Source organism: Tyto alba, unplaced genomic scaffold, assembly GCF_018691265.1.
Source record: "Tyto alba isolate M040663 unplaced genomic scaffold, T.alba_DEE_v4.0 Super-Scaffold_1, whole genome shotgun sequence".
NCBI classification, from domain to species: domain Eukaryota; kingdom Metazoa; phylum Chordata; class Aves; order Strigiformes; family Tytonidae; genus Tyto; species Tyto alba.
The window spans coordinates 23620124-23644459 of NW_024881261.1; the positions used below are offsets into that span (position 1 = coordinate 23620124).

The window sequence follows — 24336 nt, forward strand, 5'->3', positions numbered from 1 at the left end:
ATGGATGTTAGCTGTGTGTGCAAGCAAACTGTAGGTTTTCAAACAACAGCATAAAAGCAAGACTGGCAGCCAACAGAACAGAGGTAAGAAAAGGGCTTCTGAGATTTCTGGTATGCTTTTTTGAGAATGCTTTACTTTGATCAGAAAAAGACACAACAGAGTTAAGGAACTTCAGTGAAAAAAACAGCTAAAATTTCTTGAAATCTGTAGAAAACAGTAAGGATCTACACACCAGTAGCTAACAAATTTCTAACAGATTATTTTTCTAAACATTGTTTTTCTCACCTCTTTGACGTGAGCATCATCAAAGTACATCCACTTGCGGATTTTAGTTTGGAAGAAAAAGGTAGAATAGTGTTTTCCATAGTAACAGATCATTCCCACCAAATACAGCTCTGAGTGTTTTGCTCTGTCATCAGTCACTCTGAAGAAGAGCTTCAAGAAGGGAGGTAAGAAAAACGAAAGGAGAAATTAATAAAATGCCCAGAATTTTACATACTGCTTTATGTTTGAAGATCTCAAAGTACTGTAGACAGGCATCAGGTTTTTACTTCAAAAGATCAAGAACACAAGGCAATAAATACTTAAGTAATTAACCAATGTTTAAGCAAAGCCAGCAACAGAGACCAGGAACGAGTCCTACCAACTCACCAGATGCTCAAGAATCAAGTCAGTCTTGGAGACTGTGGCTGTATTTTAAGGAAGACATTTGCAACAAAGATATAATACCTTTTCAGAATTTGAAGTGTGCTTCTATTCTGAAAATTTGTATTCTCTGTGTCATGCTTTCTGATCATATCAAATACTGTTGAAAACATTAATTCCTCTTTGTGTTGTAGAAACAAAGCATTTCTGACAGTGAACAGCTGACATTTATTCTGACTTGAGCAAAGACAAATTTATGACAACACCACATAAAAGATGAACTGAAGACGTTAGTAGGTCAAAAGAATTCAGCACACAAAAAATTGTTGTCTATTTAGTTTAAGGACTAATTTTTTAGTGCACTACTGCTCTACTATGTAAGGATCACACTTTCATAACCACATTTCCATTAACTCACACTAATTTGGGTACACTGTTTATTGGCCAATGCACATTTTTTTTATATATGTGTGTATATATTTTTAATTATGTTAATATAATAACTCAGTGCTATAATAAGACATAGCTACAATTTGGTATACCAGAATTCAACTCTTAAAGCATCAGCTAATGTAAGTGAATCCCTCTAGGAGACAAACGTCTGGATCTCAAGCACTACTTAATCTATTATTCAACCATACAGTGCCAGTCACCATCTCTCAGAGACTGCTCAGTTATAGAGAACTCTCCAGTGTTACGACTACACATTTCTATAAAAATGGGATTTAAAGAAGTTAACAAAAACCAAAACAACCACCCCCAAACTATATTTTGTCTTAAAAAGAAATAAACTTCTGTTCTTCAAAATTAAAGAGTAAATATGTATTTTCATAGACATAGCACAAACTCCAATCCAAAATTTGCTTGCACTTGAAAAATAATTTTTGATTCATACAAGCTTTGTTTTCTGGAATAATTTTTAATTTTCAGTCGTTTCAGAAATTTGAGAATATGCAATTATACTAGAACTTTCACACGTTATATGAAACATTCAGAAACATGTCAGTTCCTTGGATCTGTCCTCTATTTCTCTATTTATAGACACCAAAAAGGCAAAGGTGGTAATTTTTTATTTTTCTCAATCCACTACTTTAGACTACCTTAAAATTGTGTTTGTAGGTAGCTGTCAAAATACAAAAAAACTCACATCTCCCAGTTTAAGGCAAGTGCCCAGACTGTGAATCACATCCTCAGCCAGATCAGAGTGGTCTGAGTCCCAAACCAAGCCAATGGTGATGATCTGTGGAGAGTTCATCAGCACACGACGGATACGGATTTTTTCCCCACAGTTACTCTGTGGATTTAAATAAAACAAAACATTGAATGTAATCATACTCCTCTTATAATGTTAGGGCAAGGCACTAACAAGTATGAGTTTCAAAAGTACAGGTTCCAAAGAGGTAGTAGTGAAACATAAGAGATACTATATGCTTAGTGTCAAGATATGAGTCACAGATGAGGAACATTATCAATACTATCTGGTATTCACAAGCTTTACCGTAAACACTGATGATTCTTCCTCATATCACTGATAATGATTAAAACATATAGTGGAAAAGTATACGTATTTAAAAAAATATAAGCAAGCATACATGAAAGATCCCAAAAGTATTCTTATGAATTGGAGGGTATGCTCACTTTGTTTTGATTAGAATCTCAGATTAAAAATTCTATTTACAGAGACTGATGCTTATATGACAGCTCAAAAAAACCTTCAAGGTGCTGCTTTGCTGTTGAAATTAGGTGGTTGTTCTACAAGGTTCCTCAAGCATCTCATCTGAGACAGGATAGTTAGGTCAGTATTCGTATAAATATGAGAACAGCAGCTGGGAGATCAGGAGAGTAAGATGTACTTTACTAACACATAACAATTCTTAATTTCCTGCTTCCCCTTCCCATTTTTTATTAAAAAAAAAACTACCAGTGCTTATTGACTGGCCAGTCTACTCTCACTCTCTAGCCAGAGTACTTCTCAGAGATAAGCTTGCTTGTGAAACAGACATTTCTCAGTGTTCCTTCTGGCACCTGTTGGAATTCTGGGCATCTTTACAGCATCATGAAAAAAAGCTCACCATCTGAATAAAGGAATTTTCACTTTTATAGTAGCAATCAGTGGATTATCATTCTTTTGAGGGTGGGGAGTGGGATGGACATGAAAACGTCAACAACAGATACAACACGTAACTATGACGAAGTCGCTTAAGTTGCTTTGCTATGCTCACTTTCCCTCTGTGGCAGGTCACAGAGGTAACTCTGCGAGACTCCAGAAAGAAAAACATTTTCATACTGAGAAGCGTTTCTCATCTCTACAGAGACCAGTTTCACAATTGGATATAGTAATTTCTGACACTACAACCAGGGAAGAGATCATAAAGCACTTCTTCCCCACAGCAATCTAGAAAATTAACTAGAATTTCAGCCCCGATTATCAATGAGACACAAAAATGAAAAAAAAAAAAAAAAAAAAAAAGAAAAAAAAAAAAAAAAACAAAACAAAAAACAGGAAGAAACTAGCTTAACAACAGGGCAATGAGGAGGGTTTTTTTACAGGTAGAGGACTGTAATGTTTAAATGCAGATATGAGGTTTTAATACTAAGATGACTATATTCACACGTATTTTGCAAGCTTCATTCAAAGTAGAAGCATTCCTGTGGATTACCTCACAACAAACCTACCTTACGCTCAAATTGTTTTCTTTGGTTCAGCTAGCTAACTTAAGCATTTTCTGCAAGACAGGAGGAATATGGCATCCTGATAAAAAGCTTCCCTTGCATGACACTTATGCCACCCTTAGCTAAGCCTCAACAGAAAAATTTCCCAAACAGAAAAAGAAAGGAGCAAGTACTAGTAAGCAATTTTATCCAACCAATTATTTCACAGTTAAATAGCAGTTCATCCTGACAAAGAAAGTCTTTCTATTAAATTTCCCATGCTTTGGTTATTAAATAGCTTGACTCATACCAATCTTTTAAATAACAATACAGTATCTTAATTTCTTTTACTCAGGTAAGTGAGCCACTGTTTGCCAATATTCTAAAAAGAAAAAAATAATGTTTTGATGGACTAAAAGTGAATGTTTCAGAGGTGTAAGTTACAGAAAGTCAGGGGAATAAAATGCAAATAATTACACTGTCCCCAGCGAACAGGCAGCCAAGCTATTCCTGTTAGAGCCCATATTGCTTCACTAAGGACTGGTGAGGCATCTAACAGTAGCATTACATGAAGCAGCAAATATGTAGCTTTTTCCTGCCCTACCTATTAATCAATATGTAAAAAAGTTCAATGATAACTCACTCTTCTTGCACACTTATCTAAAGCCCTGGATCTGGTCATACTCAAATTAAAAGGTAGAACAAGATATCAAACTCTTGCTTTAGAAATCTAGCTCTTATGATTATTTCTTTCAAAAATAATTTTGTATTTACATGAAAAAAATATTTTTCTTAACGCAAGCCATAAACAGACTTAATTCAGCTGAATTTTGTCACTTTTACTACACAGCAGAACAGAACATTTTTAAGAATATCAGCCTGTGACTATCAGCTGGACATACACAATAATTATTTTACAGTGGTTGAATGCCAGTCATCACTCACAAGAACTACAGCCTACACTTTCTGCTCAGTATCTCCCACACTCTGAACAGCAAACATCTCTCAAAAACAAACCAACACTCCCTCAAATCTTCTGTGATGATTTCTGCCTTTGGCGTAGCTCTTGCAGATATACTACTGTGTAGCCTGTAAGTCCATCACTGTTGGGATATTCTCTCTGGATGTGGGAAGTGGCAGTCCTTTTCTCTTTCCCTCTGGCCAACATTTGGCTTTATGATGCAGGTACAGCAGTTTGGTCACCAGTTCAATTTATTCCAATTGAAGGGTAGCAATGAAGTTGAATGGAAGCTTATGTGGGCAAAACAACCAATCTTGTACACATGATTACAGTAACTGGTACAAAAGTTCGGCTCCCTGTGCCATAGCACGCTAGTGCTGAAAAGATTTTAAAAGAAATAAGTACTTCTTTTCTCATGGTATTATTTCATATGAAGCACGCTACCCTCAACAGAAATAATCACCAGAAAAACTGGAAGAACTGTGGGAACACTGTTCTAAAAGCCTAGCTAATCAAAGCCACTGTCAACATACAGAAAACTCCTATAAAAAGACAGAGCCTCCAAGTTCTTCGTAATTTCTGTTTCTTTAGGTAAGATCCCAAAAACTTTCATCATAGATGAAAGCAGCATGACTGCGTCTTCATGTAACGGTAGTGTTGCAGGTCTCACCAACTCTCAGTGAAGTTGAACAGCAAACATATGATAGATACTTCTAGCAGCAACACAGGCTTGAACAGGAACAGATTGTGTGGCCATTCCCTGGGAGCAATGTAAGCATTTCCAATTTATTCCCCCTCATCACCTTTTTTCATTATTTCCAAGTCCCTGAAACATTCATTTTTAGTTTCCATTCAAACATATTGTCTGTTCCTGTTCTCACTACTTGTGTCTAGTCAAAGCAGAACTCAACATCGGTAGTTTTTTCTTCCTTCATTGAATAACTGAGAAGTATTGAATTCAAACCCAAAGAAAGCTCTCTTACCTATGTTTTTTATCATTATGATGAGCTAAACCTGGAAAATGCTCATGAGTTGAAGATATACAACAGTGTAATCTACTAAACCTCTTCTGTCCTGTCTGTCCCCCCTAAAAGGAAAACTAAGGATACTAACTGGACAGTTTCGTAGGTCTCCCATAGTGCTGGCGTTCTGTAGCAGCTCTCCAAACATATCTGGAGTGGGTTTCTCTCGTCTCTCCAGCATACAAATAGCTTGATTGCTTCAGTATAGAGAAAGCATGGAAAACAGAAGTTTAATAATGAAATAAAACCACAAACCCACATTAGGTATATGTGTCACTTAAATTTTACAAAAAGTTAAGAACCTTAAAATACACAACGCTTTTTATATTTAATGTTGTAGTACAAAAAAAGAAATCACATTATTTAGTGTGAATTACTACAACTTCCTTGGTAATACTGCATAATGAAAACACGGAAAACTTAAAATAGAAACAGTCTGTAGTTTGGTTTAAAATTTATGTCTTAAAAGCAAGCTTTAGCATTTTGATAAATATTTAATGTCAAAATGAAGTATTTTATTCAAAATGCTCCCTAAGGTAACCACAAACCTAGCAAAGGAGCACAGTAAAGCGCATCCTTAATAATAAAACTATAGACAAAAATAGCACAGTACCCAACTGATTTCACTGTTGCTGAAAGAAAGATAACAATAAGTACACAAGAATACTAGCACTCAAAGCATGTTCAAGCTTAAAAATGTTTAAAAGGTAAATAAATATATCACTGTTTATTGGTGTTTTTAAAATAATGTGTGGCTTAAGATTTATTGAGATAGTTCATATTAAATATCAAATATGATTTACCTAATTATTTTCCTGGTTTTCTAATAAACAATATTCTGATACACAATGTATGCTGATAAACCAAAGAAAAACTACAGCTCGATGGAACAGCAGGTAGCAGCCACAAGGGGGAATGCTTTACAATACTCCTAATATATTGGTACAGTCGTAGCTTTTAACAGAGATCTGCATGCTAAGAACAACTAGAGGTTTTCAAGACAGTATTTTCAGGCTCTGTAACTGCATATGTCACATGCAGTAGAAGAAACAAAGAGAGTTTTCACCCCAATCAAAATTTCAAGACAGAAGTGAGTAACAGACTCCTGACTTGATCAGACTTAAGCAGCTTTTAACTGAGCAGCCACCTACTAAAAGAAAATAAGATTTCTCTCCTCTAGCATTCATTCCAACAAACTACTACAGAGCTGAAGCTATTGCTTTGCACACCATTTCCTTTAATGGAAGGTCATGGTGACCAAGGGTGTTTCCCAATAACCAGAAAAAGCAAGAGCTATGTCCATCCAAGAAAGAGGATTTGAGAAACTACAGGCTGTTCAGTCTTGTTCCAGTACCTAAGGTGATGGCAAACAAAATCCCCTGGGAAATTGTCTCCAGGCATGTGAAGGACAAGAAGGTGAGTCAGAGCAGCCAGCACGTGTTTACCAGGGGCAAACTATGCCTGACCTACTCGATTATCTTCAATCATAAAAAGACAGGTTCTATTGAAGAGGTGAGCGCAGTGAATATCATTTGGTCTCTAGAAAGGTTTCCAAGTAATCTACAGTGTTCTTGTGGCCAAACTGGGAGGTATGGACTGTACAAATAGAATACAATATAGTCAAAAACCTAGCTGGACCTTCAGGCTCAGAGGATCAAAACATAACTAGCAGTCAGTTAAGAGCTGTGTTCCTCAGGGGTTACTACCGGAGCTGATGCTATTTAACATTTTCATTAACAATCTGGATGATGAATCAGAATACACCCACATCACGTTTACAGATGACACCAAACTGAATGGAGTAGTCCATATACAGAAGGGGAGTATTGCCATCCAGAAGGATCTCGACACATTGGAGGAAGGAGCTGACAGGAACCTGATGAAATTCAGTAAAGGGAAATACAAAGTCTTCCACCTTGAACAGAGCACACTCAGTGCGGCGGTACTGGCTGTGCACTGAATGGCTGAGGAGCAATACCGCAGAAAGCTGGCAGAGAAGCCGAACACAAGCCAGAATCTTTGCGGAGGCAGAAGAGAAATGACAAGAGGCAAACGAGCAGAAAGGGAAATTCTAACTGGACAGAAGGAAAAAAAAATTCACACTGAGTGGTTAAGCACTGGAACAGGCAGCCCAGAGAAGTCATGGAAATTCTGTCCTTGACCATTTTCAAAACTCAGATGCACAAAACCCCAGGCAGCCTGATCCAACTTTGAAGTTAGCACTGTTTTGAACAGGAGGATGGAATAAATGTCCTAAGGTCCTTTCCAGCATTAATTATTTCTTATTTTTCTTATCTTGCTTCTTATATCACCTGCTCACAAATTAAGGTCATTCAAAACGTACGAGTTCTTGCCACTACAGTTGTCAGATTCAGAATCATAAACAAGTAGAGACACTGATCCATGCCTAAACTGATATATTCTTCTCCACTAAATCCTCATGTTCTTTACTACAGTTATTCAAGCTTGTCCTGGGTTGAGTGAGTGGTGGGGATTTTTTGGTAGCAGGGGAGGGGGCTATAGGGGTGGCCCCCTGTGAGAAGCTTCTCGAAGCTCCCCCAGCTCCAAGTCAACTCCACCTCTGCACCAAAACTGAGCCAACCAGCTGCGCCTCTGTGATAATGTATTTAAGAAGGGACATGGTGACGTGCAGTCGGACTTGTGAGGAGGAGTTGCTGCAGCTGCGTGAACACCAAGGTCAGTGGAGGAACAGAGGAAGAAAGGAGGGGGGGAGGTGTGCCAGAGCAGAGACCCTCCTGTATCCTGTGGTGAGACGGCAGGGTGGCCCCCCCTGCCACCCATGAAGATCTATGGTGGAGCAGACATTGAATTATGGCCTGTGGCTTCTGCGGATTGATCAAGGTGCTGTGCCCAAAGAAGGCCGGGGTCTCGTGGGAAAAGGTAAACCCACTGCTGTAATTCAGTGCTGGCAGGATTGCAGCATGCGGGGGTGTCCCACACTGGAGCAGCTCAGGAAGGGCTGCAGCCGTGGGAGGGACTCCAGTTGGAGAAAGTTAGTGACCCACGACGGAGCAGTGTGAGGAACGCTGTGGCCCGTGGGAGGGACTCATGTCGGAGAAAGTTTGTGGAGGACTGTCTCCTGTGAGAGGGGGACCACGATGGAGCAGGGGGAACAAGTTCCAGAGGCTCCCCCCATCGAAGATGGAGTAAGCGGCAGCACAGACTGCACCCCCCATTCCCTGCCCTTGCGCTGCTCGGGGAAGAGGTAGAGATATCGGGAGCAGAAATGAGCCCGGGAAGAAGGGGGGAAGGTGTTCTCAAGATGTGGCAATGCTTCTCACTGTCCTACTCTGTTAAGTGTTGTTAGTGTCTGTAATAAATGTATAGGGTTTTTATTTTTTTCCCCTAACGAGTACGCCTTTTGCTCGTGCCCATAAAGGGGGATTTTTTTATCCCATCCCAGTCCTGTCTCGAACCCCAAGCCTGGCTCTCTGTCCCTTCTTATTGCGGAAGAGAAGGGAAAGAGAGTGGCTGCGTGGTGGTTGGCTGCTGACCAGGCTCAAACCATGACAAAGTTCCACCAACTTTGAATAAACCATGTTCTGGACATATAGTCCTGTAAAGGTAAAGATCAAATTGCAATACCAGTATTAAAAAAAAAAAGAGGAGTTCTCTTCCCTGTAAAAATCTCAACTCACCAGAGTGAGGTTGTGGAAATATAATGTACCATCTGGATGAAAGGTAATGGGTCAGAGGTGGCACCACAGCTGGTACAAACACACTAAAGAGAAAGAAAACATAATACAATGACAAGATTACACAGGTATTTCCACCACAACACTTCTGATGGTATCTTTTTTCCCATGGCAGTGCATGTCTTAGGAATCAGAATTTGCAACTTGAGAACTGGTGATTTATATAAAGCATGTGTCATTACCTCACCTGTTCAAACAAGGTCATTGCAAACTTCTGATGGGAAACACAATGTGGTGCTGTGCAAATATCTTCCTTTGTCTCATCTGCAATGTGGAAGTGAATTCGCATTAACAGATTTTCCTAGCCAGAGAGAAAGGGCAGAAAAAAAGCATTACATCATTTCAAATGTAGACAAAAGTTAAAATATAAATCATAAAAACAAGTCAGATGCAATAAACATTTTATTTACAGAGACAGGAAGCTCCTGTAAATATTTGAAAGTTTCTTAAAAAACAAAGAAGTTGGCATTTCTTTGATATAAAAGAAAATGGCTACCATTTCTGATTTGAAATGCTATGTCAGATAACCTTTTATTTATTTGAACAGCTAAAGAGTCTGTTACTGATTATTCTATCCAATTCTCAAGCATCAATGGATCAGACCAAACGTAACAGGCAGAGCAGCTCTGCAGTTTTAAAATCACTGGGTTGCCACTAACTTATCAACACAAAGTAACTCAAATCAATTTCTACATTCCACAAGGATTTTGAAATATGACAAAGCACATTATATCAAAAAGGGGGAGAATTAACAAATGAAGAAGCAGATAAAATTCTGCATGAAACAAAAGCACCAAACATTTTCTAGATATTTCACACAACTTCATCTCTTTTCTTGTTCCCAGTTCTTGTCCTAAGACCTCCTCTCCTCCCACTGTTGCCAACATATCTGGGCTGCCAGAAGTCTACTGACACCTCTTCCAGCAGCAAACTTTTCACTGTCGCTATGAGTTGCCTGGATGGTTTATAGGCCTGAAATCAGCAGGTCAAAATTAATTATAAGGCAAAATAGCTCTGACCCCATACAATTTCCCTTGAACTTTAGAATCTAAGCTCTTCTGCCATTTAAATTAAATCTCTGCCTTTAGGGCTGGAAAGGTTAACTAAGTGAAAAGCTATGGAATTATCTCTGCCTTAAAGGTTAACCTCAAAAGGGAACTTGTACCTATTTTAACCATCCTTGTGTCAGTACAGTTAACTCAACAATCCCACTTGTGAGGACTCCAACAGCTGTATCAGATGGGCTATTTAGATCAGCTTTTTCAAGGAAAAAACTAAATCAGAAGTTCACATGTTCTACTACATACAGAACTCTGCTCGAGTGCTGGACTGCACATGAAGATTCGACCTAACTGTGCTCACAGGGGCTCCTGTGTAGGCCAATGTAATTTATTTCACTTTGAGACTTCATTGGTATGATCTACTTCCATTTTAAGCAAGCTCATTAAAGTATCCTATCTTACTATATCAGTATTCTACAAACACAAGATACTTTGGGTTATCATAAGCCCATTGTCAGTCCACCTAATTATGAGAAGAACTACAATAGCTATATGCATTTATCCCACTTCTGTGATCTCCTACAGCACAAGTGTCAAATTAGGTAGGGATAGAAATTGAAGATTTAACGTATAGGAAGGACTCTACTCTGATGGGTACTTTACCTGAGAGAAGGTATATCTTGCAGTAGTAAATCCAGTATTTTTGTATTTTGGTTGAGAATAGACATCTTTATTAACAATCAAGTAAGATATGAACACGCTGGGCCCACGCTTATGGACACCGCTTCCAAAAAGTGAAGCAGCCAATAGGTCAGCAAGACAAAAATACCTCTTCATTAAGTTAAAGAAATTTAGGAGACTGACAAAGGAGAAAACTTGAGTAAGAATAAAATCTTAACATAATGGATGCAAAGAAAGAGTTTGAGTATAAAAAGAAAGCAGGTGAGTAAACCTAGGGATGCAAGATTTGGGTAGAAGCTGTCTCCCAAACACACTGGTGAGATAACCAGCCTAAAAAAACAAACTGTCAGATGGATTACAAATACAGTAATGGAACTATTTGGAGATGACTGGTTTTACTGTTGCTTACCTCAACTTAAAACAAACACAAAAAATAGTTTGTGCTTGGTTTATTTATTTATTTTTACTTTCCATTAGCTAGCATTTGTGAAAACAGAATTTCAGAAAAACTGGCAAACAAAATGTCCTTTCACCCTTTTGAGATGGATCCTTAAAACTAGAATCCTGGATGATTCCTGCAGTGCAATTTTTCTTTACAATTCATAATCAAGACACACTTCAGACTGTAAGCATTACATACGCAAAAGTAACTGTAAAAATGGGTAACACTGACATTTCCATTTCAAAATCATTAGCGATGACTCTCAAACCAAATACTAGTTCCACACTGGATCACTTCAAGCTTGGGGATCTCTCTGTGGGCTTTTTGAGGCCACACCCCCAATGTTTGATGGAATTTGGGGAGGAATGAAAAACACACAAGTTGTGTAGTGGGGGCCCACATCTATGCTGTCAAACCATCTTTCAGTTATACTCACAAAACATTCAGCAGCATCATCCATGATGCCCAACTGGAAGCGTTGCTCATCCTGAAATGTCTTTGCAAGGGCAGTGCGCAGGGCATCAGAAGGCAGTACCTTCTCACTGCTACATTGAAACTGGTTGAAGATACCCTAGTAAGAAAACAAAAATAGTTGGGTTACTATATTTTCATTACTCAAGTTATCTGAAAACAAACAACAAACCTTTAACTCACTTTGATTGAGCAACACACAAATATTTGCACTGTACAGGGACTACAAGAGAAAATGCTAAAAATTCCTTCTTCGAAATCATATCCACCTTTGTGTATTACTTCTTTTCCTTTTACATATCCAAGGGAGGGCGGGGAGCTTAAGGGTGAATTTCCCTCAGTGTCTATCCCCCTTGGATCTTCCTCCAAATTTGATTCCTGAAGCCAACACAATGGACACCAAAACTTCTTCACTCTTTCTTCCTATTTCTCACTTCTTCACTCCCACCTTGGTAGCTTTCTTCTTACATACACCACCTTCTTTCCTCTTTCAAGCAACATTTTCCAAATGTCTTAGCCTTTAAACAGCTGCAACCTGCTACTTGCACTCTTTAAGGAATTTACCTTCCAGTAAGTAAAAGAAGTAGGTAAGAATTAGATGACTTTTGGGTCAGTATGCAGGACGGAAAAGGCGCAACATGAATTATGTATGGCCAGCTGTTCACTTGTTGCAATAAACCTGCATTTTCATAACTGTAACTCACAGGTTATCTGGGTAATCATTTGCAAGGACAAGTAGTTCTCTGAAGATGCATTATCATTTGAAGTGTGGGTTATATGCATGCAAGTTTAGTACATACTCCCCCCGGTTAAGAACCCACTTTTATTGTGTGTGTATGTGCATGCACATGTGTGTGAGATCTCCAAAAGATCTTCTGAACAGTCATTTAACTTTCATTGTGCCCCACTACAAAACCAGGAACATAATACTGTATGCAAAATCCTCAGCTTAAGTAAAAACTTCTAGCACTTATTTTCACACAAGACCATTCTGTCTCTATCACCACTCTGCTCTACTTTCTGCCTTATTTCATGACATGCAACCATCTTCATCAGTGTCAATCTCAAAATTCTTCTTGTCCTTTCCTATAAAACCTTCCTCACAATTTCCCTAAAGACTGCAGAAAAGCTCCATTCTTAATGCAAAAGAAAATAAAGGATCATCTTCAATTGTGCAACACTTAGCTTTTCTGTCTTCTAAACTTAGTCACAAAGGAGAAAGCCAGCCTCAAACTGGTTTGACAGTTCGCTTTTCTTTCAAATCTATACTGAGAACCTGTAGCAACGTTGATTCATCTATCACTTTCTCCCTTAATTACAGAAAGCTTCTCCCCAGTATAATTAGGATCCATATTAATTGCAAATAAATAATCTGAATCTTTCTCTCCTTTAACTATTTTTATTTGTTTCTTATCAGGAAATGAGCAGGTAAACTGAGAGAAGGTTTGCCAAACTGTGCAATTTCAGCTGCTTTGAGGAAGCTGAAGGAAGATAGAACACAGCTGCCACTGCACAGCCAGCAAACCAACCTCTGTGTCCTTGCCACTTCTGGCCGTAGGAATGGTACCATTTATAGTGTTGACATTATCTAATATTGATGTAAAATGCCCATCTCTCTACTGCTATTTTTATTTTGGCAGTCCTTATGGTGTTCATTCATGGGTGAGGGCCCACTGTGCTGAAGCCCATAGCTCTTCTACTATATTGCCTTTGTTGGTATCAAATAACAATGAGGTAACCGGTAATGAAGAAAAGGCTGTGAAGGAAGTTAAGTCTCACACTTCATGAATTACAGACAATACCTCTCCTCGGTTACTTTTTAATATATACATATATAAAAATTGAAAGAATGACAAAGTATCTCTGCTTGCTCAACAACCTTGATTCCCACATCTGTCACTGATAACAGAGCAAGTTTCATGTTTCAATAGTCAATTCTCTCATTTGGACCTCAAAAAAAAAAAAAAGCACAGTGGAACATAATTCCATCCTGCTTCAGCACTTCACATTAAATAATTTATTATGAAAATATTCATGACTGTGTTTTAGAAATGTGTTTGTTGTTGTTATCAATCTCACTTCATATATCTGGAAACTAGGCACTGGCCTAGCGACTGGCATGCAACCTCACTGCGGGGAACTGATGGACAGGACCCAGTTTACTTCAATGAGAGCTCTGAAATGGCTCTGTACTCTTATTGGGGAGGAGAAAATCAGTGCAGGCTCCAAACTAGGTAAAAGCAGAAGCAAGCAAGCAAACCAAAACTCTTAATTTAAATTTCCATCTTTAACGAAATAGTATACTTTACTTTTACCTGTAACATACCAACTAGTTAACATAAAGAGATCCAGTAAGGAGAAAGTGATCCTAATTATAAGCAACTGTTTTTCACAAGATTCTGCATTTAAAATTTTTTTGCATTACAAAATAATTACAGCTTTCACAATTAAAACAAAAAAAAACCCTTTCATTAAATAACAGAAAACTGATATCTGTTACTACAACCGTAGAACAGAAATAATTTAGTAACATTTACATAAATATGTAAAATCAAGGAGTAAAAGATCCTAATACTATATAGAAGAATGCTTCCTAACATTTGTAATGACACAGCACACAATGGTATAGTCTTATTTAGTTTACAAAGAAAAAAAAAAGTCTTAAAACCAGTAAGTAACTGTGCATTTTAATCTAATAAAGATCAAATCTTATCATGTCATTGCACAGTGCAGTTTAGAGCACACTGGAGCATGGAGCTTGCAGGAAGTCCCAAAAGCACCTCAAATGGAGTCAAGACATACTCTGAACACAGAGGAGTTTGGTCAGGGGCTTTGGGGTGAGGGTTTTGGGTTTTTTTTTTTGGAGGGCGTGGATGTTCCCCCTTTTCTTATCTTTCAGGATAGGTTCTTTGCTCACCTTCAGAACAGGTCTTTCTAGTCTCAGTCTTAGATGGACAGGTGTGGCATTTCCTGCAGTTTCATCACTAAGTTATCTAAGTCAGATCTCTCTCCTTAATTTCAGATCTTGCCCTTGAGTGATAGTGTTAATCACTAACATATTTGTTCCATATACAAGGCTGAAAGCCAGCTGGGTGCAGGCCAGGAATGCCCTCCTGCTTCTGCCCCAGGAGTTTTCATGACACCTTTTCTCCAACTGCTTCTAGAACTTAATGAGAACTTTATACATGAAACATTCAAACTTTATTCTCTTTCCAAAACTTCTTCAGCTGAATCTGAAGACAGTGAAAACCCAATTAGTATATTCACCACAATGATGATCTCTCTCAATGGCTACATTCCAACACAAATGAGCGTATCCCTAACAGCAGCAACAATATGATAAGACACTGCTAAAAGCTTCATGAACAAGGGAAGCATCTCCTATTTTACCAGCTTTCAGTAACTAAAATCAAGGATGCAGAACAAAAAAAAAAAAAAAAAAAAAAAAAAAAACCACACCAAAAAACAAAACCTACCCATATACCATCTTAACATAAAATCTGAGCAATTACTAATATTGAGTTAGCAGCAGTACTTTGATTTCTACATTGATGACCTATTCTTGGCACATTGCTAAGTCTACGAGCCAAGACAGAGGACAGCATGAGCAAGGGATTCTTCATATAGGCATTATGCCTTCTGGTTATACTGCATTCCTGAGGTCTATATAAAATAAAGAAGTCCATCTCCCTCCATATCCCCTTCCCTATAGATCTTCAAAGGTTTGGAAAGAGTAGCAGAGACAGTAGAATTAGGAAGCACAAGTTTTCTTTAAAAGGAATAAATTGCCAAAGTCCATCTAATTGCATCTAGTCTTTCCCCAAGGAACTTAATATCTACAATTACACAGTTGATTTTCACCAGCTTGCTTTCAGAGGCATCCAAATCTGGAAATTCCTTAAACATCTCAGGCAATCTACTGTAGAGCCTCACTTGGCTTATTACCATGCAGAAGGCTTTTTCCTAGTTTGGTAACTGGAAGTTTCCTGTCCTTCCTATTACAGGTCTGGGCTTCTGATATATGTCAAAACAAAGGCTTGCAGAGTCAGTGGTCTCCCAAAATAGTCTCCCCCAGTTTGTGCAGTGAGGGGATCAACATAAACTTTCTAAAGCTTCACAGGAAGACAACCTAAGGGTTGAGACAAGGAACCTTTATCATACAACTATTTAAGTTAAAACTTCGCTTTCTATTTCAAAATGCTAAAATTCACATGCATGATCATAAAATTTGTTGTTCTTCATTTGGTTAGAGAATAAAGATAACAAATATTCTTTGAGGTAATTAATGGGATTAACATTTTAGAGTTCTTTTAAATTTTAAAGATTTGGAAGTTGAAATATCTATGAATCCCCCCACAGTTTACAAGATATGCTCCAAATTATCCCTAACAGTGTTTGGAATACATTTTCTCCCTAGGAAAGAAGTACTCAATTTATTTGGGGTAAATCGACATCTGCACTGTGTGTCGAATCATACTGATGAAACAAACCTCAGACTTGATACACATGCACATACGACTTCTTAATCAAGCATGTAGAATCAGGCTGGCACAAGAATAAATCGATGGCTGAAGACAACAGGCCACAGCTACTGAATCAGATCAGTGTCCATGCGCTGTAAATTTGAGTTCTGTCCTTGGCAGTTTTCTGAGAACTAATTATTCTCTTCCAGCATTGTGCCAAAGTTCCTTCTGGATGGGGATATCACTGCAGCTCTAGCAGTGTGGTATTTCTTTCGAAGAACAAAACATGTTCCTTCCAAACACTTTAGTATTCCCTACGTTAACAGCTTCTGTCTTTTAGCAAAAGATACAATCATTAATGTGGCCAATCCTCATCCTTCTCTCACTGCTCAACATTTCAACATTATTCCTGCTGTCACTCAATCGTGACAGGGTTTTTTTTATTTGGTCGGCTTTTTTTAAACTTTCTCTCCATCTGAATAGCATGTCCTTACTCCATTCTATCCATTGGACATTTTTTCTTCTCTACAGTACCTAATGTCTCATCCAGAACATCACACTACTCTTCTGATGCAGCTTCTTACTCAGTACAACAACCTGTTTCAATAAAAATTCTGGCTGCTAAAACCACTTTTCTCCCATCCAACCATATCAGCCTCCACCCACAGTGTTGCCACTCACTCACATTTCTTCCCCACATTTCCTCATTTTGTATTCGCATTCAAGGGAGCAAATAATTCTAGCTCCATTTAGTTTTCTGTCTTTGGATCTCTTTTCAAATCTCCAAGCCTAATAACAATCAACCTAGATTTCCATTATTCCTTTCTTTTACAGTCCATTTTCCATTTTACTTGCACTGTGCCCTAAACACTAACATGAAGTCCCAATACGGTCTGTAAAATCAGGCACCCCTGCTACTACAGCAGAATCAAATAAAAATATACCTTTTGTGAGTTTTGTTTAGGAGGGTGTCAGAAAAAGAAACCCAAATCACAGAGTGTCCACATCAACTAGGTGACAATTTATTAACTGCGTGATCAAGATCAAGAGGCAGTCATTACTTGGAAGTTTCTATTACCAGGTTTTTTAACTCAGGAAACTGTACTTGCTGCTAGTTTATTTGTCAGGCAGTTAATGGTGAGTGCCAACTGAAAAAAAAAAATAAATTAAACAATAGAATTATTTTACATCTTTTTACCACTGTTTTACCCTGAAATACTATCCTGATCTAGAAAAAAGCACAAAATAAGAGGATGTAATCTTTGCAACCAGCCTATTACTGTCTCAACCATATTATGAACTTTTCACAAGAAATCCCTCCATTTCAATCAAGTGGCTAATCTGAACCATGAACTACAGTCATTCCACTTCTTGAAAGCACCCTAATACCCTATTGTTCTCAGTTTTCACCTTAGAAAACAACATCATTTCTACACAGAAAATTCACATTCTTCCTGCTTTTGTTGCACATGACTAAATTACAGAAAAGACCAGCCCTACTGGAATTTATCAATCAACAGAGCATTCTTCTTTGCGAACTACAAAAAGCACTCTGTCCTATATCCTGGCACTATGGAGGTCCCAGTACAATCCCTGGAAGGAGAACAAACTCTCTGTAGCATGCTCAGTACAGTGGACGGATTTCCCCCTTCCTGCCCTCTTCCAGCTGTGATAAACAAACACCAAAGCAAAGCCATGCTCTAGAAAAATGAAAATAAAACAGAACACAGTAAACTTCAACATTAATAATAAATCAAAAAGCTATTCCAGTGTTATGGCAGGCAAACCACATAGCTGTAAGAACAGCTTGTGTACTGAAAAAAACCCACTTAAATAATGCCACATCTTAAGGAACAGTGTTTGGGATTCCAGCACAGAGTCTGCAGCTCTCCCCTGTCTTTTTATAGGTGTTGATACAAGGTTACTTCAAAATAACCAATGACTGTATGTGTGAAATGATCTCAAGGTTCATTTTGTAGCCACATAAACATAGCCAGGTAGCATAGCAAGTCCAAATCACTTCAAGAATTTGTGGAATGGTTGTCTTCAATGTGGTATATAATGTGATTTGGCATCAGGTATGACATCACTGTCCTGTGATCACTCATTTTATAAAAAGTAATTTAAAGTTACAAATAGTATTTATAGAACTAGCTGAGCATTTTCAGTAAAAACTATGCATGACATCAGAATCCCTAGAAACAGTTGCAGCAAGCCAAGGAAGTGTGGAAAAAAATACAACTTCTTTGGTGTTATTCAAAGGCTAAATTTAGCTTAGTGAAGACTATCTTCCTCTAAAGTTAGTGGAGAGCGAATGTCGCCTTTAGAGCAACAGGTCAAATCAGGGGAATAGCATGAACTCTCTCTGCACAGTGTGGGAGGTATCAGGTATCCTGTGAAGGGAACTTGCAGTGGAGGTGGGACACAACAGACTCTTGCCCCCAAGTATTGCCCCTTTCCCAGGCCAGGCTGGAATCTGAACATGCCAGCATGCTTTGGAGAAGAGTAAACATGTCCTGCCTCCACCTTGCTTGGTCTGGACAGGTATTTTGGGCAGATCCACCTGACAGCATGCAGGGCAAATTACCTCCCCCCAGACCCTAATGGGAGATTTTCGCATGGGATAGAGCTCCGAATTCTTGTGTTCTCACTGGATCCAGCCAAATCTTCTCCCTCATTTTAGCAAAGCCTAAGGCAAGATTCAAGAGAAAGAGGACGTCAAAGACCTGGAGGCTAAGCTGGCATTACCCTGGCAGGACAACAGGTAAAGGCTTCCAGAGCAGATAGGAGGGCTGGGGCAGGGGAAGGGAAGGGATGATCCTGTTGCACTGGGACACAAAACATGCTCTTGGTGATGCTTGCAGTATTAGGTGCATATTAAGCACATCATGCCATTTGTCTTATGCAAGTTTACAGATAGTATGTGCCAAACAGCCAGACTTTTACAGGAGGTAAAAAAAAAAAAAAAAGAGCAGTTTAAGAACACTGATCCAGAGGGCAGCAGAAAACAAGTATCTATCTTAAACAGCCTTTTTCCCCCACCTGCTTCAGGAGTTTATGAATATTAAACCATCTCCACGGTTTCAGGCTATCCTTTGTGCATACCTTTTTCATTTAGAATCCCTACCTTCTCAGTTGCATGCAAGCAAGACAACCTATGTTTCTGATGTTTGGGGTTTTTTGGGGTGGTAAGGAGAGGTCTGCATCCACCGTTTAACTTAAGAATTAAGTGACACCCTTTATTACTCATCTTTGTAATATTATTTGACTTGATAACAGCATAAAAATTGTGGGGAAATTTTTCAAATATTTATGTACACACATCAACCTTTCACACAAGTTAATAAAAGCAGAAACTTGTCATGTTATCACTCAGAGAACAACATAAAACTGTGAGTTGCTTTATGAACTTAAGGGAACCAGGAGTAAAACTTCTAACAAACAAATTTCTATATTTTTTCTCTTGTACAGTTTTACAATAGAAGTCTGTAAACTTTCTGAAGGTTCTGGAATAGGCTTGGGTAGAACACACTGAAACTTCCCACGATGAACAGACCATAGATAGAGAAAACACTAACATTTTGGTCTGGAATAAAGCCAGTTGGAATTCATTTGTTTACTTTGTCAAGTATTGCTTACAGCCCATATTCAGAAATGCTTATAATTCTTCACTTGTTTAAGAATTTCTTCAGAATTTTGCACTGTACATTAAGTTCTGTGAGCTATAGGAATTCTGCACACAATCAGATGCAAGTTTTCTAAAATGTGCAAAAATACTAGAGGATCTGGGACATCATTACAGCTCTGTTGGAAACTAAGGGTTGTAACACCTTCTGGCTAAGCATGGCATTGGTAAGAACTTCAGATAGGAAACAAACCAAAAAAATCCTTGCTGATATCTGAGAGCAAGGAGAGAGAGCAGCAATTTTTTTCAAAGGCTGCTTAATTTAAAAAATAAGCATATGGCTGCAGGCATAAAATTTGCGAATTCTGCCACTCTACCTGTCACTTCCAAGTTTATAATAGCATACTGTACATTTCAGCAAGACATCAAAACCAAGGATTTTATCAGCAACACTAAACACTCTTCAACCCAATGTCTGCTTTTAATACATATATTCCAGATATCCTGTCATCTTCCAGTCTTACTGTAGTGCTTTCACCTCTCATAATGGTACTGCTAATCCAGATACATCTTTGCCCAGAGTTCATTTTTCAACACCAGTTCAACAAAGGTTCATCCTCTCCTTTTTTCTAACTCCTCCCCCTCCTGCTCCTTTTTCAGCACTTTCATTCAGAAAATACTTTTAACTATTATCTTTATATTAAAACCTCTCAACTCTGCCTCAAGAGTCCAGTCTACTTTCTTCAAATGCCAGAATCTGTCTGATCTCCTGGTATTTCCTTGCTGTATCTTGCTGCTGGTTAAGCCCCAAAAGAACAAGAACTTACGTTCATAATTTCCTAAACCCTTTTCTTTCTGTCCTCATCTCAGCTACCAAAGAATGCCAAGAATCTCTTGGCAATACTAGAGGGCATGATCTAAGAATTAGCTTCAAATTATGTATCCCACTGAACTTAACGAACTCCAACCAGATCATGTCTAAGTGTTGTCACTTCCCTATAGGGAAGGGGATATATTTAATACTTTCCTCTGTCTAGATAGCTGTACTTCTCACTTCAGATGTGCTATCTTGCTCCTAACCCACTGTTACATCCTCTTCTGATGACACTGCTGTAAATATCATCCTGTCTCATAATTTCAACAGATATGTCTTGAGAAAATTTCCCTTCAGAAGGAAATTACTTATCTTCTTTCATGCCTTAATAGTCTCCTCTGCTGTTCTTTTGCAAGAGAAAACCCCCTCAACAACAGTCCAAAAACTCACTAGATACCTCATTTCAAGTCCATCTATACCCGAGTACCTGTAAAGTCACTTAACAGTAGCAAGACATCTATTATAGTACAAATGTTGCCTGTGAACTTCGGATGACCTTAATTTAAACCTTGCACTTTCTCTTTTGCCCTATTTATGACATGCTGTCTGTCCTTCTCATTACTGAACTCATGACAATAAACTCTCCCACAATTAATTTATATATTTAGTTGGATTCTACAACCCATTTGTGAACAAATAAAATGTATCAGTCCCAATTTCAGAAAGAAAAAATACTGCTCAGGAAGATTAAAGTTGGTATTTTCATCATATTTGCATCACGCCTATTTCTCCCGCAAGGTTAGAGGGCTTAAAGCAGCAAAACTTAGAATGGAGGGCACAAAAAAACAGAAGCGCTAAAAATTAATGGGTGGAGACAAATAGAGATGTAGGATTGCACAATTTACTCAAGTACACTGGAATCAGAGCTAGCATCTAGATCTTATTGCCCACGCAGCATCTATGACAGCCAGTTATTGTATCTGCATCTACCAACAGAACAAATGTTTTTTAAAATAGAGATCACAAAAAGCTGAGACAATTAATGCAGACAACAATATTTACAGTAGAAATTACCTTTTGGTCTTACATAATCAACAGTTTTGAACAGAAAGGCTTAACACCAAATGGCTTTCTCCATGCTGACATTTAAAGTAACTCTGAAGGAAAGGTAACCTTTACAGAGCATACAAACTGTATTCAATATATTTATGAACGACATGATTAATCAGAAAAAACAAAACTGATATTTTACTGGCTGACCTAATAATCTTTCAAACAACATGGAGGCTCACAATGATTCATACTCCATTCATAAGAGTCTATGTATCTGAAACTTAACCTACAGTATTTTCAAAATTTATTGGCTTGAACATATTTTAAAACCAGTACTACGAGTGCCTTGGGCCAGTATCTATGAGATTACCTCACAAATTTCCAGATGCAAGTTTGTTTACACATATTAATCAAATATCAGAAATTTTTCTGCTCATTTTTTTAAATTGTTTTTAATTTATTTCCAACTTTTACCTTAAGAGCACAGAAGATGCAAGAATCTCCCATACATTTGTGCTTTGTGATTTGCCGGAAACTGCGGCGAAAAATGTCCAGGTGCCAGAGAACCTGAAACACAAAAAGGGGCACAGCAAATTTTATGAACATGTAAAAGACTGCATAGAACTCTGATTAAAATTGCACATGTTAAATAATCCCAGAAGTACACTAATGTCAGTGAACATCACTTTTTAAATGGGATGCCTTTTATCTAACTGCAAGTTGATGTTTTCATCTTTCTTCCTCAGCTGTAGCATTCACATATATTAATTTACAGCAGGACAACCGCCTGAATTTCTTGCCATATGCTTTCAGATTAAAAAACTCGTTTCTTTGTCCATGTGGCAGTGACAGCTTGAGCAGCACTTGCTCTGACTGCTCCCCTGCGCTGGCACCGCGGCTGGCCGTTGTGCAGCCACACCGTGAAGCTGTGCAGAGCTGCCAAGGACACCCCACTGACTGCTGGGACCAGAACTCGCCCGTCCTTCCACCTCCTAGGCAGCTTCTTTGTTCTAAGCAGAAAGTCTAAATGCTGGAAAAAAGGATCACCAACAGCATATACATTAACAAGTTCTTGCAAGTCAAAATGATAAATTACTAAAAGCCATGTATGCCTAATATTATCATTAGTATCTGTATTTACATGCCACGATTACTGGCAAATTTCTAACCCTAACCTAGGTGGGCAATTATACTTTTCTCTCAGGACAGGTATGGTGTAATACCAAGTATGTGACCAGGTATGGTCACAGCATATAAAAGCAAGTAGGTTTTGTATGTTCAGCTAGCAACAGCAAGAGGCAATGTTTGCTGTAACAGCACCAAGTTTATTCTTAAATTTTACCACCAAATCTGTGCAATCCAGGGCAATTAACTGAATTCCTATCTGTAAAACAACACCACCACCACTCTCTGAAGTGCTTCATAGTCAGCTCTTTATACATAAATGTTGTTGGTGCTGGCTACTTCAGCTTCAACCAACAATAACTGGACTTCATTGTAAGTCTCAGTGCCACCAGCCTTTCGGGAGGCTGAAATTTTCACTGAAAGAAGCCCTGACCTAAATCATGTCCTGCTAGGTTCCGGGCAGAGCAGCAAGGTCCAGGTTGGCATCTGACTGGCTAAATCCTTCGTTAGCATAAAGAGAGGAACCAAATTTCTTATTTCTGATTAATTTGTCCAGAGCAGCTGGCTAGAAAAAAGTTGAGCTGGTTTTGAGAAGTATTTCCAGCTTGAACAATTTGTTAGCTAAACCACACAACACAAATGTTACCTAAATTATATTTAAAAACATGTTTATTGAATATTTAATCTGTAAAATTTCCCAAAACTTCAGAATTGTCATGGCTATGTTTATATTCAAACTTTCCCTATACTTAAGGGCCTGGGAAGCAACATAAGCCTTGGAACCATCTGACTACACGCAACATTCCTGAAGAACTACTGCAGACTTCACAAAAGGACAAAAAAATAATACATTTAGGAACAAGTCCAATTTTTCGATGCAATTGCCTTTGGAGCTTATTTTGAATGTTTATAGACATGCTTAAGAGTGAGTAGCAACAAACATTCAAGAGCCTCTCAGACTAACACTGAATGTTAAAAAATTAAGATTAAAAAAAAAAAACCAAACCCAGAAGTATATATTTTATGAAACCACCACCATCTTGCTCTCTTAAAAATTCAGCTTTGACCGTGAATATGTTTGGTATCCTATCTCCCTTGAGCTTTAGAATAAAATGATTTATGCAGAAAACCGAAGTCCAGGTCATACACTTTCATCTTCATGTAAGGCATGCAGCAGGTGTTACACTCTACTTAGTTCTGACCTAGGTTCAGTAACTCAGTATCAGGAGGCAGCCAGTGATTACACCTTACAATTTAAAGCAATTAATACAGTACACCACTGGAAACTCCACTTTTGTTATTACAAGTTCTCTTTGTACCTACAGTCCTGTATTTTGTGGCATATGAAGCCTATTGAGGGTCACTGGTATTACTTGCATCAGGGGGGTATCTTGAAGTTTAAACTTTGTGAAGAACTTAATCATGCCCGTGGGAAAACAAAAACAAATAAACCAGTGACACAGTCTGTGCTACACAGACAAGTCATATGAAGGGATGGAAACTGATCCAGAGAAAGGGTTTTAAACCCTGCAGCCAGAATGACTGAATCTCAAACGTCAGACACTGAAAACATTTAGTAGTGACAATACCACTGTAACAGACATACCATTCCGCTAAATTTTGACACAGGAAAAGGTTTTTTTCTTCTAAATTAAAAGGTAAAGG

General features: G+C 38.2%; 1 protein-coding gene across 9 annotated transcripts in view; it reads right to left on the reverse strand.

Moving 5' to 3' along the window:
* USP54 (ubiquitin specific peptidase 54) overlaps positions 1-24336 on the reverse strand; it is a 107317-nt gene that overhangs the window by 31553 nt on the left and 51428 nt on the right. For all 9 annotated transcript variants that reach the window (XM_042799133.1, XM_042799261.1, XM_042799215.1 and 6 more), the window contains exons 3-9: positions 22021-22113; positions 11557-11691; positions 9184-9297; positions 8940-9022; positions 5372-5477; positions 1793-1939; positions 286-435 (exon numbers count right to left, since the gene is read on the reverse strand). In XM_042799133.1, the coding sequence (XP_042655067.1) occupies positions 286-435; positions 1793-1939; positions 5372-5477; positions 8940-9022; positions 9184-9297; positions 11557-11691; positions 22021-22113 (828 nt within the window). The remainder of the gene's footprint in view (positions 1-285; positions 436-1792; positions 1940-5371; positions 5478-8939; positions 9023-9183; positions 9298-11556; positions 11692-22020; positions 22114-24336) is intronic.